This window comes from Asparagus officinalis, chromosome 6 (assembly GCF_001876935.1).
Source record: "Asparagus officinalis chromosome 6, Aspof.V1, whole genome shotgun sequence".
Lineage (NCBI taxonomy): Eukaryota > Viridiplantae > Streptophyta > Magnoliopsida > Asparagales > Asparagaceae > Asparagus > Asparagus officinalis.
Genome location: NC_033799.1, coordinates 29,743,357 through 29,763,457, shown reverse-complemented (window position 1 = coordinate 29,763,457; position 20,101 = coordinate 29,743,357). Strand labels below are relative to the sequence as shown.

Below are 20,101 nucleotides of genomic sequence, written 5' to 3'. Positions count from 1 at the left end.
ATTAATACTAATCTATATATTATATGTAAACAGGAAAACATCATAAAAAGCCATTCTTATAGTTATCGGTGTTTTAATGTAATTTACCGATTAGAAAATAAGATTTATATAGCAATACTCATATGATCAGATGTAACGTTGGGCAAACAATATAATATTAAAAATAATTTTATTTTACCTTTGCGTCACCAAGAATTAGCTTTAGTATTTTCCCTGATCCTTTTGCATTTTTTTGTATCTGATTAATACTCATGACTACACTTGAGGCCATATTGCCTTCTGATATATGTATTTTTATTATGCTGATATTTATTTTATGTAAATATTTATAAAAATAAATGTAATGGATTTTTAAGATAAACTGAGATGAATATACCTAACGTATCTTAGATTCTTAGATTAATAATTAAATTGCCAAATCAACTTAGAAATTTTTGATGTTGGATTTGAACCAGATTTTGTCTCTATTAAATTTTAATTGCAAAAATGGAAAACATAAGAAGGTATTTGGTTATTTTAGAAATTTTGGTTTTTCATCTGTTGATGCTAATAATTTGATAATATTTATCTGAAACCGCTAAAACTGCCTTAAAGTCCCTCTGCCAATACTAAATTGTGATTGTAAACCATTATCAATAGATTTAATACCAGGTTTCCATTTTTGTAGTCCTTTTGGGAATGTTCACTATAATGCATCTCTTAGTAATGTATATTGAACTGCTATAACAAGCTTATTACATGCTGAAACTCGCATTCCTATATTTTCATTCTTTCTTTGAATTGGTTTGTGTTATTATTAGTTTGTTTCAGGTAGAACTCTTTGTTGATATATGATTGCCATTCTTTCTTTGAATTGGTTTGTGTATAAGATGGTTAGAATAAAAATTAAAAAGAAAATAAAGTTTTTTGTGGGATTGATAGAAGTAAAACTTAAATAAACTTTTACCAAACTGAAGTAAAACTGCAAATTACAAACACCTTAAAAATATTACAAATAAGCAATAGTTTTCAAGCGAACAGGTTATTTTTTTCAGGGAAGACAGGAAGATGAACATAGATTATATTGTGCAGGATAGTTCAAGCATGTATATTAGCACTATCCTTCTTTTCTACGAAAAAGTGGTATGCCTAGTTTATATATAAGTATTTTCCTAATCAATTAACAAAATGGTAACCCCACAAATCCGATTAGCAACTCCCAGTGAACGTTCATGCAATTGGCAGTTAATGAATGTATTCATGTCAAATCCTTACTTCTGATACAACTGCACGAAAGGTTCCAACTTTACCCGACTAAAACAAATTACAAAAGAAGAGATGTACTATTTACACATAACCAAACATCCTATTAATAACAGGACAGTATAATGTGAAACAAACTGAACAAAGAGTTGTACCTGAAACTCGCGCACTTTGAATGATGATTTACCTTGATAGATGGAAGAACCTGTAACAATCAAATTCTTAATCCTCTAAATTCTGCATGAAAATTTAAGAAATTTTAAAAAAATATCAATTGCCATAAATGCCATAAAAAAATCAAATACACAATATTTCTAAAGAAATAATAATCATAAAAATAAAAAAGATACATACATGTTGAAGGAGATGTATTTTTACTATAAAATTGTGTAATTTTTTGGTTTATATATAGGCATGAGGTATTGCATGTGATAGGATAATAGTCATAATTTGTAATTTTTTGGTTTATATATAGGCATGAGGTATTGCATGTGATAGGATAATAGTCATAATTAGAGTTTTATTAGGATTTGCATGAGGTATTGCATGTGATAGGATAATAGTCATAATTAGAGTTTTATTAGGATTTGAATTGTGTTACAATCAATCGGAGATTTGTTATCAATCTACAGATAAGATTAAAGTATTATTAATCTCAAACATAACTCAAAAAGCATATGCGAAGGAGAATTTGAGACAGATATATGTGTATATCAATCCACGTGATAATATGATAATGCATATGCGAAGGAGATTTTTGGGTCAATAATAATGCATATGCGAGTCTACAGATAAGACTCATCATAACTGCTGAAAAGCATACTTTATATTATCTATAACTCAAAAAGCATATGCGAAGTCTACAGATATATGAAAACCGAGTGTGAGTTATGTTTGAATTGTAATTAAGGCTCATCATAACTGCTAAAAATTTCCCTTTGTTGAAAAAACATATAACCATTTAAAATTCTGAGTTACGGGGTGCTTCAAATATTCTTATATAATCGGGGATTAAATTCTGTGTTTTGTTAGAATCTACAGATAAGAATGTACTATTATCAATCATGAAAGTTATTTTAAATAAATATCTCTGAACTTTAAGAACCAGGAAACCTAAATATTATTTAATCTTTCAAAACTATCGTGGCTTATCCACTTGAAGCCGACGAAGGCCAGTTATTAATCGGGGATTAACTTCTGTGTGTATATAGTTATTAAAGTTAGTTCCAACTTTATAGGGTAGTTCAAACTTCATAAGGGTATATTTGTCTAAAAAAGATTTTCCGAACTCGTGCTTTTAAAGGGAGTATGATATATATATATATATATATATATATATATATATATATATATATAATATATATATATATATATATATATATACTAATATAATATATATATTATATATATAAGTATTGTAATATATATATTATATATTAATATATATATATAATAAAGAGTATACTTGTACGAAGCACAAATTTTGTGCTGTAAGTGATGTGTCTCATTCCCATCCAGCTCATTCAATTGGGGGAACCACATTTAATGGCATATGAAATGTGGTGCCCCCCCTCAGCCATTTGAATGAGTGGAGGATAATATGGTCCACCTCACTACCAAGCAACAAATTTGTGGCTGTAGCCAACATACCCATATTCCTATAATATATATATACTATAATATATATCATATATATATATATAGTATATATATATATAATATGGATATGCTTGGTAGTGGATGGTGTCACATCGCTATGCGCAACTCATTATCGCATGTGAATTTGTTCCCATTTTGAATGAGTGGAGGGGGATTTGACACCCTCACTACCAAGCACAACTTTTTATACTGGTACCAACAGCAATACCCATATTTAACTCTCATCTCGATCTCTCTCTCTCTCTCTCATACTATAATATATAATATATAATATATATATATATATATAATATTAATATATAATATATATATATATATATGAAATATGAACGAAATATGACCTAACTCATGCCAATATATCATAGAGGTTATCAATATCTGAATATTTCAATGGTAAAAACATATACATAGACATATTCAATTTTTTTAAATAAAAATAAAGAAAAAGAAATAGAATAGAAAGAGAAATTTATTTTGTTATTTAAAAATTTAAGTCACAAAAATCAAGAAAAAAAGCAAATAAAACCGCAAAAATAAGAAACAAAAATTGTATATAGGCAGGTCAGGTGAGCATGCATAATAGTACTAACTAAACAAATAGACAAGAATAAATACGAGTTAGTACATGCTAGTGTTTCTGATGCTTTATTTGAATACACAAGTCCAGATAATAAGAAAACAAAGAAAAAAATAAGTGTAAAATAAAGAAAAAAAATAAAATAGACTTGAACCAAGAAAATAAAAAGATAAACTCATCATCATCAAATGCCATCTCTCCATCTCCTCTTAGCTACATCCACAGGCAGCCTCGGGCATAAAATCTCCGTAGACTGGTATTGTGGGAAGTGATGGATTAGTCCTACGAGCATCATCCATCAAATATTATAAGCATCATAGTACTGATGCTGAGCAGTCATATCAAATATCATTGACTCCATTCTCATAGTCAGCAACTCTAGTCTCTCTCCTTGAGTATCCAAAATCTAATGAGAAGCATCACCTCCTAAAGAACCGAGAGTACCATCTTGGCTGGTATCCGAAAGATTGACCAGCCGAGGACTCTCCCTTTCCTCTTGCCCTTAAGCTCTTCTTAGTTGTCTCGTCACATAAAGTAGCTCTTCCCTTCTCCATCTAATCAGAAGGTGAAGCAGGAATCCTCTAATCCTAGCAAACGCGAGTGATTAGTAAGGGATAGACTAGCTACATATTCTGCTTATTCTTCTTCTCAACCATCTCCCTAGCACTCAAAGCAACAGATGACATCTATACAAAATTAACATGTGCAGGATCAAATGACTGGCCCTTAGCAATCCAATATAAAAGGATGGCATCTCTAATTTATAAAGCAGTGTAAGTAGTACTAGGATAAAGATTAAACTTGAGAAAGAGCTTGAGAATAATATACTCAGGTTTCAGATAACCTGAGTTGAACACCAGAAAGGGATATATCTGTGAGGGACTCAGTCATGCGGGTGTAATCCTCAGAACCAACATGGATGTTCTCAGAAAATATAAATACATCATGGTATCCCCACATTGGTGGTGGTAGATAAAAAATCTTGTGGATGTAATCGGTAGTAATTGTAATTTAATGTTCTCTCACTACAGTCTTAGCCTCTGAAGATTCATAGGGCCAGTTGTAGTTCATATAGAACTCCCGAGCCAAGAGATATTGGCTTTTTCCCCTCCTTTGTCCTTCATAGAACCTAAACCAACTGCATCCAAAAGCTCTAGTATATTCCTACACTCTTGTAAATGTCTCTCATCTATCCCTCTCTCATATATGATATGCAGCTTCTACTACTTCTCACGCAACTATTGAGATGAATATTGTGAAGATCGAGCTATTTTGCTGAATGATATTCTCCACAAAGTCAAATAAACATGTATTAGTATAGATAATACAAATAAAATAGTTTAGAACCAAAAAATATTTTGAGTAAAAAGTGAAATAGGATCCAAAAACAACAGCTTTAGCCTATATACCATCGATAGTTTCCTAACACTTATCGATGGGTCATACACCATCAATGATGTTCTTCGACCATTGATGGTCTATGAACTGAAACCGAGCAGTTTTTACCCCAAATCATCTAAAACTAATACATAACTCAACAATCAATGATCTAAACTAGTCTAATACTTATTCAACATCCATCCACATAAGAAATACTATAAAAAAATAAGTAAAAACGGCAAGAAAAATCAAAATTGAAGATTTAGGGTCTAGAAAGTTACCTTTTTTATTTGATTTGATTCAAAAAGATGAAATTGATGATGATGATAATAGCAATCAAAAAGCAACAAAAACCACCACAAGATTAAAAAATTCAAAGATTTTTGGAGAGAAGAGATAAAAAGGATAAAAGTAAAAAGTAAAGAAAAATAAACTATCCTTTTAAATGTGCCCATCGATGATGGACCATCAATGGTGTCACCACGGCCATCGATGGTCCCTCTTTGTTTTATTTATTTAAGATGCAAAACTATAAATATATATAAAGTTAGGAAACTTACATGTATGAGAAGATAATATATAAAAATATATCAGACATATATCTTCTCATAACACAGACTAATGATTGGATTTGATAACCTGAATCTTTAAGCAACCATCGTGTATCGCCTCAATCCTCGGTCTACCTGCAAGTCTACATAAAGGCAGAAAATTATGACCTATCCACATAGGTCCATGTTGTTTAGCAATAAGGCTTCCGGTATCCAAATCTGTTTGACTATTTTAATCCTATATCTCATACAACAGCTCATTGAAACGTGTCCGATTCTTCCACATAAATAGCATATAGAATAATAAGTATTATTGGAAAAATGATCAAAAAGTCAAGATTATTACTATTAACAAAAGTAGGCTGAAACTTTTTATGCTTTTTCAGAATATAAATAATCAAGTTCAGTTTTAGTTTTTGCAAATCGTTGATTGGAAAGGACCGTGTTAAGATCTTTTGAACCCAAAGAAAATTTCTTCATGACCTTTTCCAAATCACTAATTTTGGACTTTAGTTATTCGTTTTCGAAATAATTGTTGTGCATTGAGTTTCAAACTTAATTGTTCAGATGATAAATCACAGAATAGCTCATCTATTTTAGCAACTAATTTTCCTTTTTCACAATAAATATTATCAAATTTTTTAGATGTATAGGAGATTTGATTTTATAATTCAAAACACTGCATGCACTCAAAAGAGGTTGAATCAATTAAATTCACATTTGAATAGGAAAATTCAACTTTTTTGATGAAAATTTATTTTCTTTCTTCATGTTTGTATTCATCTTTTTTAATTTCTTCATATTTTTGAGCTATATTTTTCAAATAAATTAACATCTCCTTATACTTAAAATAAAGCTCATCATAAGAAGAATATACCTCTCCATCTGAATACTCAACATCAGAACCACTTGAGTAACTCTAGTTTGTACCTAAAAACAATGCACCTCTCCATATAAGACACTTGTTCGCTTGTTTGTCATCTTGACTGGACTCATTTCTAGATTTATTCTCAATTGTCATATCCCAGTTTGTAACTTTGAGACTTTTACCTTCCTTCTTCTTTTTCTTTCTGTTCAAAGGGTATTGTTTCTTGTAATGACCTGGTTTTTTTACAACGATAACAGATGGGTTCAGTTTTAAATCACATGAGGAATTAATATTTACCTACTTCGTAAACTAATTCTGTCTTTTCTGAAAATATTTCTATCATTTCTTCGACTTAAGAAAACAGTTTAATCCTTTTGTAATAAGCACAGACTGATCGTCTTCATCTTCTGAACTCGAGTTGGAATCCATCTTCTTCTTTGATTGAGATTTCTCCTTCTTTGCTCGTAAGGCTAACGACTTCTTCTTTGAATCTTCTTCTAAGACATCTTCTCTCTTTTAGTCTGATTTTGTATGTGATAAGATTACCTACAAGATCATCAAAAGATAGATTAGAAAATTTTTGAAGTTCATGAATAGCTGTTACCTTTGTTTTCCCAATCACGAGATAGAGAACAAAGTACTTTTTTGCATTGTTCCTTATTATCGTACTTCTTCTCTAAAGCTTTAGACTTGTTCACAATATCAGTGAATCAGTTGAACATTTCCCATATGCTCTCCAAGGCCTTCATCTTAAAGTTCTCATATTTACTCACCAGCATTGTAAGCTTTGTTTTCTTTGCCTGCGAAGTTTCCTCATGAGTAGTTTACAGTGTCTTCCAAATTTTCTACGTGTTAGTACAATTAGAGACACAATTAAAATTTTTAGCAGTAAGAGAGAAATATAAAGCATTCATAGCTTTCAAATTATAATTTTTTTTTGTTGAGGAGTCCATTTATCCATAGCAATTTCAGTAATAACTCCTCCTATCTCCTCAGTAGGATTATAATACCCATGTTCGAGACACTGCCAAATAACAAATTTAGTAGATAATAAAAAAATTCATGTATGCTTTCTAAAAAGTATAATTGGTGCCGTCAAAAAGTGGGGGCAAGTGATGGCGTGTCCTTTAAGAAAGGCTGAAGTGATGATAAAGCTTGACATCTCTACCCGAAGTTGTGATACCTAAATATGGATAATGTGGCTCTGATATTACTTGTTAGAACTAGGATGCAAGCTTAGAGAGGGGTGAATATGATTGCTATAATTTTTCGACTAACTCAGAATAAGCAGCGGAAACATAATCTGCGAAAAACTAAAAGCAAACAAACACAGAAGTACATGAGATTTTTATAGCAGTTCGGATGAAGATTCTACGTCAACTCTTTCTTCTCGTGAAGGCCTTCCTTACTATGACCAAAGTTCACCAGAATCATAACTCGATTCAGTAGGCTTCAAAGACTCCACCATAGAATCTACCTGAAACTAGTTGTCTAAGTTAACTCTTCACAATAATCAAAAGAAACTTAGCCCTAACTAACCACACCCTCAATTGACCTGGCTTGAGTACGCCAACCCTCAATTACTCCAACTTGAGTACGTTATCAAACTTACAAGTTTAAAACATAAAACCAACCCAAAACAATCCAAGCACAACTAGAACAAACCTTACGTCCCTTTAAACAAACTAATGACGATGAAGATTCATGAAGAATCGATGCTGAAGTCACTTCTTCTTGCTGAAATTACCCTTCGATGATGAGCGTACTGAGAAGAAGTTGAATGAGGCTCCAGGGATTGAATTCTCAAATCAAACTCTCTCACAAACACTAGAATAAGATCTCTTTTTATGTAGTTGCCTCTTTCTCTTCTTGTTGTCCTTTTTTTTTTTAATATGATCTCCAACTCCTCGTAAACCTTGATAGAATAGGATGGAGATACCCTAATCAGAATCAATATAGGAGATCAAAGATATTGATGAACGACTAACATTAAATCTAAAAATCTGCCAAAACGTGTCGCAGCCATCGATGGTGGGTCACGATCATTGATGGTTCATTGATGATCATTGATAGTTGACTGTAGTCCATTAATTATGCAAATTTTGGTTTATGAATTTATGTGATTTTTGATTGTAGTCCATCGATGGTCCTTTCGATCATAGATGGTCGACTGTAGACCATCGATGATCCAATTTCTGGTTTCTGTTTCTCCAATTCTTTTCTATAATTCATCAATGACTTGACTTGACCATCGACGGTGCCTCGTGACCATCGATGGTTCAAAAGCTGAAATCAATGTTCGTGTTGACTTTTACATCATTTTGAACCATAACTTATTTGTACATGTTTACACCTAAAATATATTATCTCACAAACATATCAATAGCAAATGAGAGTTTGTTATTAATCAAACAAGAGATGTTATACGACAACGTTCTAACACTTTCCACTTCTGAAGTAAGTGTATTACTTTTTTTTCTTGGCTATATATTTCTTGATCATGTGTGTTTATTTTAGCAATGTGTAACAATTACATGCACAAACAATGGTTTTTTTAACTCTGCAGGTCATCAGACTGCAAGAGGAGTTTTTTCTTCCTGGTGAAGTGGTTATGGGACAAGGCGATGCAGTAGATCAAGTTTATTTCATCTGCCATGGTGTTCTGGTATTGTTTCAATATCTCATTATTTCTATATTTCTAGGCCTCGGAGAATAATTACCTTACGGCCTCGGAGAATAATTAACTTATGTATACAAACATCATGCATATACGTATGCGTGGACACTACTAGATAAGTAAATACATGCCTTAAGGAACTGGCTTTGAACTTTCAGCTGGTTGACAATTTGATTTGCCAGTTTCTTATATGGTTTTTAGTATAATATTTCTCCATTTTAGGCCTGTTTGGATGATTAAGGAGCAAATAGCTAGATCTTGTTGCAGTTAAAATTCTAAATGTTTTCTCATGGTTAAGCTAAATGTCATCATTATTATTTTTTCATTCCGTGAGATGCATCAATTTTTCATTGTAGGAAGCTGTTGGGACTGCTGAAGATGGAACTGAGGAAACTGTAACAAAGTTGGAATCTAATCACTCATTCGGAGACATTGCTATCTTATGCAACATTCCTCAGCCCTATACTATACGTGTTTGTGAACTCTGCAGGCTCTTACGAATAGATAAGCAACTCTTCTCCAATATCCTACAAATATACTTTGTGGATGGACGAACAGTTCTAAACAACCTTCTAGAGGTATATTGTATATAAACTTCACTTTTTAATATCATGTTGATTAATTCTTATTTACATGATTTCTTTGATTTATCTCAGGGTGATGAATCCGATACTCGTGTCAAGCAACTTGAGTCTGATATCATATTCCATGTCGCTAAGCAAGAAGCCGAGCTTGCATTAAGAGTAAATAGTGCTGCTTTTCATGGAGATTTTGGTCACCTAAAAGGTCTGATTCGTGCTGGGGCTGACCCCAAAAAGACTGATTATGATGGGCGCACTCCTTTGGTATGATTCTGATAGAATACAGCTATGAATTGCGCTTTGTTAGTTTAATCATATTCCACTATATTGTTCAAAGAATATCATATACTTAAAGGCACATTCCCTCCTAATTATCGTATAGATTGTTGGATTTTTTTGTCAAAACCGCTTTCCAAAATGAGTTTTCAATATATATATATATATATATATATATATATATATATATATATAATATATATATTATATGTGTGGTGTGTGTGTGTGTGTGTGTGTTGGGGAGAAACGGCCCTATGACCGAGATCCACGCAATAGCCGAAAGAATAACAGTCCAGACACACCAACAAGAGCACAAACACAATCAATGACACCTGGCTGATTTTAACGTGTTCGGCGAGATGGCCACGTCGCACGGGGCAAGGAGGGGGAGTTTTCACTATAGAAATCATGGGATACAACTAGGGTTAACAAATGCTACCTCATAAAACCCGTGCAATCAAATGCAACCTCACGCACATTGCTCCTAGAATAGAAGCCCAAAGAAAACCCTTTCAAGCTCCAACAGCTTAGCCCGTTACAAAAACGCCAGAATAGAGTTTGAGTATTATAGAAAACCCAAACGAAACGGGTCTGGAAACCAGACGGCCAGCCCAAAACCGGCTTCGGCGGTCGACGCGCGACGGTCCGACCGCGATCCATCGCGGTACGACCGCCACGGTCGACCGCCCACAATCCTAGAACTAGGCAGTACGAGTCCAGAAACTCCTTGCGTGGCGACCGGCGGCATCGACCGCGTGTCCGAAAACAGAAACTTATGGTGGTCGAACGCGCCGCGGGTCCAAACGCCCAGAGCCTCCTGTGCACGAACGCGGTCGACCGCAGCGGTCGACCGCCAATCTGTCTGCTTCCATAACTGCTTCTTCCTGCCATTTCTACAAATCTCCACCTCGGCGAAGATTCTTCCAAACTGAGCCGACACCAACCAAACAAATGCCTCACTTATTGCATCCAGTACGCCATGGCAACGGACTCATGACAACGGACCCCATCCACAACATCTCGAGACCCAAACGGGAGTGCGAACACTCACCCCAAAACAACTTGTCTACTCACCAAATCGGCTACATCATAACTGACTGCCTACGTATCCTCTCCAAGGAATCAAGCCTTCACGTAGTTCACCCAATGGCCTCCAAAGGCCCTTAATGCAAAAGAAGAGTCTTCAACTCTTCACCAATACCAACATCCAATGCGCGACTGATAGCATCACCAACGGCCCCATACTGAAATGATCCAAACACCTCCACCTGAGGTGAACCAATGGCCATATCCAAGCTATATCCACCAGCTGCACACGGATCTACCAACTCGTCATCTGCATCCTGAACAATCTGATCCCCAAACTGTGTCACCTCAGCCGGAATCCCATCTAATGCAAAATGACCTAGAGTATGTGGAATAAGCTCCACCCGATGTGGAGTAGCATCACTCTCCACCCATTACGGTATCCCTCTGATCTGATCAATACTCTCTACCTGCAAAGAGTCCAAAGTGACAAACCTTCCCAGACCAAAATCAGAAGCTCCCAACTGATAGCCGAATGAACTCCTGAATCCCAAATGCGCAATCGGATCCAATCTCACATCAACGATGTGACCAAGTGCTGGGTAGCCAAATATCCGACGCCGACCAAAATCTGAAGCAGCTCCATCAGATCTAACAACTCTACACGCAGCAGTCGGTAACCTCATAAGATAGCCCAATCGTGTCGAAGCCCGAATACCAAATCCACTGCTCGACAACCAACGTCGATCCTCCTCAAGAAAAGAACGGACCACTAAATCATCCATCTCATCACGTCACCCCACTGTCTCCTCCCCTCTGAAGTGTCTCCAACTACCATGAGCTCGGCACCAATGCAAGAAAGAACCCCTACTAGAACTAGTACGACGGGTAACCTTTCTGTCAATACACCTCCTCCAACTGTTGCGGACTACTAGGGATTCATACCAACGGGACTTGGTTGCAACCCATAAATGCCTAGTACAATCCCCAACATAGGAAACAAAATAACGATTACCTCCTAATGATGCATACATGGAAGGCCCCCCAATGCCTGACTGAACACCTCCAATAAGACCCCTCGATCGGTGGATAGAAGTGCTGAACTCCACCTCGGTCTTCTCGCTCATCCCAATGTGCTCACAGGACTTCAATCTGTAGGTCATAGCACTCCTCAACAATCTGTGCACGGCATAACCAATAATATATCCCAGCACCAAACAATGCCACAGTCTAGCCAAAGAAGTCGTCAGCGCTCTATCAATCACCGTGCTCCCAAGCAGATAATATAAGTTACTCCTCCTGACGCCCTTCATCACAATCATGGACCCCAATGTAACCTTCAAGCGAGAATCCGCCAAGGTCACCCTATAGCCTGCTGCCTCCAATACCCCAAGTGAAATAATGTTCTTCCTCGGCTGAGGAACGACCTCACATCAACCAACTCCCGAATCATGCCATCACTCGTCCGAATCTGAACGGTACCAATACCACTAATAGGGCATCTATGATCATTACCCATAAGAACAACATCCCCTCTTTTCAACTCCTGAAAGCTGGAGAACCAATCCCTCATAGGGTATATGTGGTAAGTAGCACCTGAATACAACATCCACTCGGTGGAGTCAGCAACACCAACTGACGGAAGAGCTGGGCACAAATAGCCTGAAGAATCTAAATCAGAAACGTCACCACTAGCATTGGCAACATTCACCTCTGAAGCTTGAATAGCTTTTCCCTTATTCTTCCCGGCTAGCAATTTTGGACATTCGGCTTTCCAATGTTCATCCTCTCTACAAAAGGCACACTGATTCCTACCAACTGCAGGATGCCCCCCTCTAGACTACGACCTCCTATCACGGTTTGGACTTCTAGCTCTTGCAACCAATGCCCCCGCAATCGGCTCAATGGAAGTCTCCTTGTCCTTCTTACGAAGTTGATAATTCACAAGAGCTGCGGTGACCTCACTATACGAAAGAGATGCCTTCCCATTAATAAGAGTGAGGACGAATGTCTCATATTCCTCGTCGGGCAAGGAACTCAATAACAACAATGCTTTGTCCTCATCTTCAACAATGACATCTACATTCGCTAAATCTGCAAGTAGCTTCGTGTAGTGGTTCATGTGATCACTAATGGATGTCCCATTCTTCAATTGGAAGCGATAATGCCTCCTCTTCAAATGCAAACGATTTTCGACGCTTTTCGTCAAATATTTGCCCTCTAGGACCTCCCAAATCTTCTTTGCCGAAGTCTCATTCATCACATCATATTTTAGATCTTGAGTAAGACAAGACCTAATCACATCACACGCCGTTCTATTCATTTTATTCCAAACCTTTTCATCAATGTCGGCCGGTTTCCCGTCCAACTCTAACGTATCTTCCAGATTTTGCGCATTTAGCGCATCCACGACTTCACATTGCCAAAGTCCAAAATTATTTGTGCTGTTGAACTTTTCCACATCTATTTTTATAGAATGTATATTCAAACTTTAGACGGCCTTCACCCTAGAAGAACCCTCCCCACTTTTATCTTTTTCGGCCATATATCTCAAAGCACCCAAACTATTGCGGAACACTTTTATCTTTTTCGGCCATATATCTCAAAGCACCCAAACTATTGCGGAACAAACAAGAAATAGATCCAACTTGAAAAAGATTCAAAGCACCCAAACTATTGCGGAACAAACAAGAAATAGATCCAACTTGAAAAAGATAGAAACTTTACCATAAAGATTCCATCTTTATCACCAATCGAAACTCTAGATGAACTTCCTAACTGATCTACACCTCCAAAAAAGCCTAAACATTTCCCGAAGCTCTGATACCAATTGTTAGGGAGAAACCCCTATGCCGAGATCTAACCAAATAGCCGAAAGAGATAAACCAACACACCAACAAGAACACAAACACAATCAACACCAGATTTTACGTGGTTCGGCGAGATGCCTACGTCCACGGGGCAAAGAGGGGGGGAGTTTTCACTATTAGAAATCAAAGGGATACAACTAGGGTTACAAATCTCTCATAAACCCTCAACAAATCAACTCTTGATCTCACCAATTGCTCCTAGAATAGAAGCCCAAAGAAAACTCCTTTCAACAGCTCAAAACACTTGCCTTACAAACCCCAGAATCGAGTTTGGGTATTTATAGAAAACCCAAACGAAACGGGTCTGAAAAACAGACCCAGCCCAAAACCGCTTCGGCGGTCGACCGCCCACAATCCCAGAATAGCAGTAGAGTCCAGAAACTCCTGCGGTCGACCGCGACAGTCGACCGCCACGAAAACAGAAACTTCTACGGTCAACCGTCGCGGTCGACCGCCACTAATCCAGACGCACAGTGCCATCTGTGCACGAACGCGGTCGACCGCCAATCTGTCACCGCTAATCTGTTCTGCTTCCGAAACTGCTTCTGAGCTCCATCTCTAACATATATAATATATATATAGTATATACTAATATAGTATATAATATATATATATATTATATATATATATATAATATGATATAGTATATATAATATAATATAATATATATATATAATATATATATAATATATATATATATATATGTAAGACTCCTATAACGTTAACCTGCATATCCACAAACTTCCTAGCTCACCATTTATTAATATCAAAAATATTATCAATTCATGCAAAGACCCTAGACAATATGAAGTGACTAAAAGGTTTGTGTGATAACTTTTGCTACCACTCTTAAGTGACACAAGTTATTGCATACATATATATGCCGGAAAAAGTGTTCCTAAGGTGACGCTTATATATAAGGCAATCCACACTTAGAAATACTTTTCCGCATATATATATATATATATCATATAATATAATATATAATATCATATATATATATATATTATAATATATATATATATATCATATCTATATATATTATATATATATATAATATGAGATTAATGAGGTATCCTTGTCCATAGGAGAGAAGATTTCCTCAATGACCCTCTAAAATTACATGATTGAGCGATATTATGGTGATCGGCTCCGTTGAACTTAACTACTACATCATTCTAAAACCCCAACACACCAAGTTTTGGGGCTTAATCCGTCGCGTTTGACTCCTCCATCGAGCCATGTGAAAGTTCCTATTGCATTCAAAACTGTTAAAATTGATATGAGTGGATAAGGATCAAACGACGATGGGATTTCACCCAAACTTGGTGTGTTGGGGTTATAGAATATGTAGATCACAAGTTCAAACGGAGCGATCACTCCTAATGTCGCTCAATCATGTGTTTTAGAGGCGTCATAGGAGGAAACTCCCTCTATGACAAGGATACCCATTAATACCTCTCTCTGCTCTCTCGTCTCTCTCTCTCTATAACTATATATACGTATATATATATATATATTAATTATATATATAATATATATATATATGATATATATAAATCTAACACACACACACACAATATATATATTAACTACAATTACTCTTCATAATGTAGCTAGCGCTTAGCGAAAATAAAAGTTGTAGATGTTTTAAAGGTACCATCTGTATCCGAGGCTTGCCAACGCAAGCCTACCAAGTGTTTTATTTTAATTAATCCCTCAAAAGTTATAGTGGGTCGTGGGCCATGGGGCAATAGGCCGGGGTTCGGGGCTAATCGGGCTGAGGCGTTAAGTGACGCTTTGTTAGGCGCACTTTGTACTTCGCACGGAGGATATGATCCTAGCGTTCTCGAGATCAGATGATGCTCCTCTGTTTGACGAGGTTCACTCGTTTGATGAGGTTCGCTCGTTCGACGATGTTCGTTCGTTCGACGAGGTTCGACTGTTTGACAAGGTTCGCCCGTTCGACGAGGTTCGCTCGTTCGTCGAGGTTCGCCCGTTCGTTGAGGTTCGCCCGTTCGACGAGGTTCGTCCTACAGACGATGTTCGCCTGATTTGCTGAGACGTGACCCTTGCGTTTTGTAGTAACGCGTCCATTAATTGTCTCGTATTTAGGAGTTAATGCACGCAGCAGTTACGATAGTATTTACATCAATTTAATGGATTGTTATTACAATCATAATTTCTATTATGATTTGTAACAGCCACATTAATTGAGGGTGACTCTTGAGCTGGTGCCCCTTGGGCAGCTCTTTGAGAGGACTTAAAAAACGAACGTCAGGTCGAGGAGATCTTGACGTTGTTGCTGCTGCTGCAGAAACTGTGCCCGAAGGAACTTGTCCTGAAACCGAAAGGTTTTGAACCGAAAGGTTCTGAGATCGAGGAGATCTTTGCATTGACCGCAAGGTCTTATAGATCGAGGAGATCTTGACAGTACTGGGTTGGTGCACACCAGAGTACTGTACTGCTATTCCTGGAAGCAGTTTGGCCTTGGGATCATTGCACCGGAGTAGGCCAAGTATTACTTTAAGCACAGCGTTTCACAAACGCACAACAGTTTACTTGAAAAAGTTTAAAATTACATCACATCAACTTTTACTGTTTTATTCCAGATTTAACCATAATCTCCAACATAGATTTCGGTCCCTATGGTTCAATAATAGGCCATTTTGTAGATTTCGGTCCCCATGGTTCAATAATAGGCCATTTTGCAACTCCTGTATGAATCATTTATTATCTGGAAGCATTCTTTTGGAGACCAGAAGAATGAATTTTGGACCTATCTTCTGTGAAAATCTGAAAATGTTTACTGCATCAGTTTCATTGAGTAGTCCTTGCATATATCATCCTAGCAGTCAGAAATTTTTTGCAGTTAAAAGAGAAAAGTTAAAAGATAAAGACCTTCCTTCCTTCCTCATTCCTACGCGAACACTTTGTTCTTCATTACTTCCGTTGATGCTTGAGATTTGTCATATGCATTATCTAAAGGTTCCTCTCTTTTTTAACTAGTAGTCGTCTTGACCTGAAAATTATTGTTAGTTTCAGCGTGTTCCTTTTCATGATTGTTACTAATCATTTATTTATCTGCTTGATTTCCGAGTATGCAAATTTTAAACCATGCATGCATGACTTTCACATCCAACACTTACAATTGATCTCCCACAGCATTCACAGTTGCGAGATATCAAAAAATCTAAAAATTCTTGTAGAGTGCTTAAACATATAGTTGAAGGCACTCTAAATGTTTAAGATTGATTTAGACCCAAACTTGGATAAACTGAAGACAAAGTGCATAAAGATGACCTCAATCTTGCCGCCTAACTGGGCTCTTATTTCTCATTTCAGCACCTAGCAGCATCAGGAGGATACGAAGATATCACTTTATTTCTTGTTCAACAAAATGTGGATGTTAACATTTCAGGTACTATCTTTTGATACTTCAAGTGGAACTCCCCTCGGATATATGATCATCCATTTCTAATGTTATGATGTTGCATTCATATTGATACATATGCTTGTTTTGATTAGATAAATCTGGGAACACAGCATTAATAGAGGCTATAAAAAATGGGCATGACAAAGTGGCTACCATACTCTTCGAAAATGGAGCAAAGTTAAACCTTAGTGATCCCGGTAGCCAACTTTGTGCTGCGGTTTCAAAGGGGGACTCAGATTTTCTGAGGAGAGTTTTATCTTACGGCGTTGATCCAAATTCAAAAGATTATGATAACCGGACACCTCTCCATATTGCTGCTGCAGAGGGTATGTTTTTTACAGCAAAACTTCTTTTAGAGAATGGAGCGAATGTTTTTGCCAAGGCCAGGTAAGATATCGAATTCTCATCGACTAATGTTTTTATTAACATCAACATACAAACCGATATTTTGGTAGCTACTCCATGTGCCAGTGTATAAAAATTATTTATGATGTTGGCTTGTTCTTGATTATCATTTGAAAAATTACAGATGGGGTACTACACCATTAGATGAAGCACGAAGAAGTGGAAGCAGGCCCTTGATAAGGCTGATGGAAGAAGCTAAATCTAAAGAGCTTTCCGAATTTCTTGGAAAACAAGATCAACAAATCCAAGGTATGTCGGCACGTTGTTCTTATTCTTTCTTTACGAGGGAAATTGTAGTTATATATCTTAATTGATTAGTGGTTCATTTTCAATAATGACGCTCCCACGACTACTCATACAAAGTCAACAATCACAAAAATATAGGCCCCCTGAGGAATAAACGAAAATAATAGAAATATAGATCAACAAGCAAAGAATAAAAACAAACATCGATCCCAATCCAAAAGAAAGTATTACAAGGATAAAGCACAGAAATTGACTGGCATACACTTCATGAAGCACCAGAAAATCAATATCGCAGGAATACCAACACGTCTCCCATAGCTACAACATGATATCATCAACACACAAAAGTGAGGATATAAATAAATATCCACACTTGCAACATCAATCAACTGCAAAATAACAAAAAAATACACAGAGGCCCTAATATAATCACCAACCCCACAAGTCCGAGCTCAGGTTTGATTCATATGCTAAATTCCCTGAGGGTATTAAGATAAGTTCTCTGTAGAAGATCAGGATATGATTTAAGTCAAGGCTGAAAGTAATCAAGAACGTATAAGAAAACTGTACGCAAAGTGAGACATCGTTATAAGTGAAATGTGAGATCTTATTCTTAGCAGTATACTGATAATTCTCCTTTCAAATGAGCAGATAAAAGGAAACCACGGAGATGCACGGTGTTTCCCTTCCATCCTTGGGGCCCCGAGGAAAAGAAAAGATCTGGCATTGTACTAAGAGTTCCAGAGACGATAGATGTTCTAATTCAATCTGCTCAAGAGAAGCTTGAATTCTCTGGTACATTCATTCTTTCGGAAGATGGAGGCAGGATATTTGATGCGGATATGATTTCTGATGATCAGAAACTTTACTTAGTTACCGATAAAGATACTACAGTATAGTTTATACAAAGATCCTAATTTTACACGTCATTTACAATAATCTGCATCTACATCTACCTCTACATGTATGGATACAAAAGCATACCTTTGCACGTAAGAAGCTCGTGCACATTGTAAATAAACTTATGGGAGTGCAAATAAAAATAAAATAAAAGGTATTTTCTCTGTACTACAGTATCAGTAAACTTCATGGTTCCCACCATTGTGCATTTATTTTCCTAAATTATTTTTTCAACAGAAGTTTCATGGTATGAAACAAACAAAACTGTGTGTCTCTAATGGAGTCAACGTTGTGCACGGAATGTGTGAATAATGATGTTGGGGATTCGAAACAATCAAATCGAACTCTTGCCCTTCCAGACCTTGTGTTTGAGAATAGGAAAGTAAGAAAAATCACAACAAATAAAAGATAAAAACTTGCAGGAAAGTAAACAAGAAAGAACACACCAAATTTAACTAGGTTTGGCAATCGTGCCTACGTCCTCGAGAGCCACACCACACAATTATTTGATTAATATTGAAGAATATTATATAAGATCTAATCTCTCTGAGATCTCTCTGAAGGATTCTCTCAAAACCCTCTTTTTTGATGTATAATCTCTTCTAAGGCGTTCCATATATATAGAAAACCTAAAACTAAAACAAACTAGAAATTCTAAAACCAAAAAACAAAATAGATTAGGAATCCTAATAACCTGTTATCAAAACAGATTAAAAATTTTGTTACCAAAACAGATTAAGAATCTTGTTATCAAAACAGATTAGGAAACCTGCTATCCAACAATTTATTTGATTCCAGCTTTGAGTCTACACCCCTTAGACTAACAATCTCTCACTTGGGGACCAAAACACAATCAACGAGCTCACCCGAACTCTCCCTTATCCCAAGCATCCTCCTACACGGAAAAAATCCATTCTTCAATCATCATCAACCCGGGGATCCACCGATCCTCCTGGAATGGCTCCGCCTTCATCTCCTATACGTGAAGGCCAACTAAAGTTACACATAACTCAAGTTTATCAATGGTCACTGCTTTCATCAACATATCCGCAGGATTTTGACTCCTAAAATCTTCCCTAGATATAATTTTTCGTTCTCAATTAGCGAGCGTATAAAATAGTATCGTACGTCGATGTGCTTTGTTCTAACATGATATACTGGATTCTTGGTAAGATGTATAGCGCTCTGGCTATCACAATAAAGAACTCCTCTCCCTTACTTCAGATTCAACTCTTTCAGGCACCTGTTCAACCAAATCATCTACTTGCTTGCTTTAGTCACTGCGACATACTCAGCTTCAGTTATAGACAAAGTTACAATCTTCTACAGATATGAAACTCAACTCATTGCTGTCGACGCTAAGGTATAAACATATCCCGTGGTGCTCCGTCTCGTATCATGATCACC

General features: G+C 36.4%; 1 protein-coding gene across 1 annotated transcript in view; it reads left to right on the top strand.

The window, feature by feature from the left end:
- LOC109845994 (potassium channel KOR1-like) overlaps window positions 1-18,757 on the top strand; it is a 36,136-nt gene extending 17,379 nt beyond the window's left edge. The window contains exons 7-13 of the mRNA XM_020415220.1: window positions 8,844-8,942; window positions 9,311-9,532; window positions 9,611-9,799; window positions 17,053-17,128; window positions 17,236-17,530; window positions 17,673-17,797; window positions 18,446-18,757. Of these exons, the coding sequence (XP_020270809.1) occupies window positions 8,844-8,942; window positions 9,311-9,532; window positions 9,611-9,799; window positions 17,053-17,128; window positions 17,236-17,530; window positions 17,673-17,797; window positions 18,446-18,693 (1,254 nt within the window). The 3' untranslated portion in view covers window positions 18,694-18,757. The remainder of the gene's footprint in view (window positions 1-8,843; window positions 8,943-9,310; window positions 9,533-9,610; window positions 9,800-17,052; window positions 17,129-17,235; window positions 17,531-17,672; window positions 17,798-18,445) is intronic.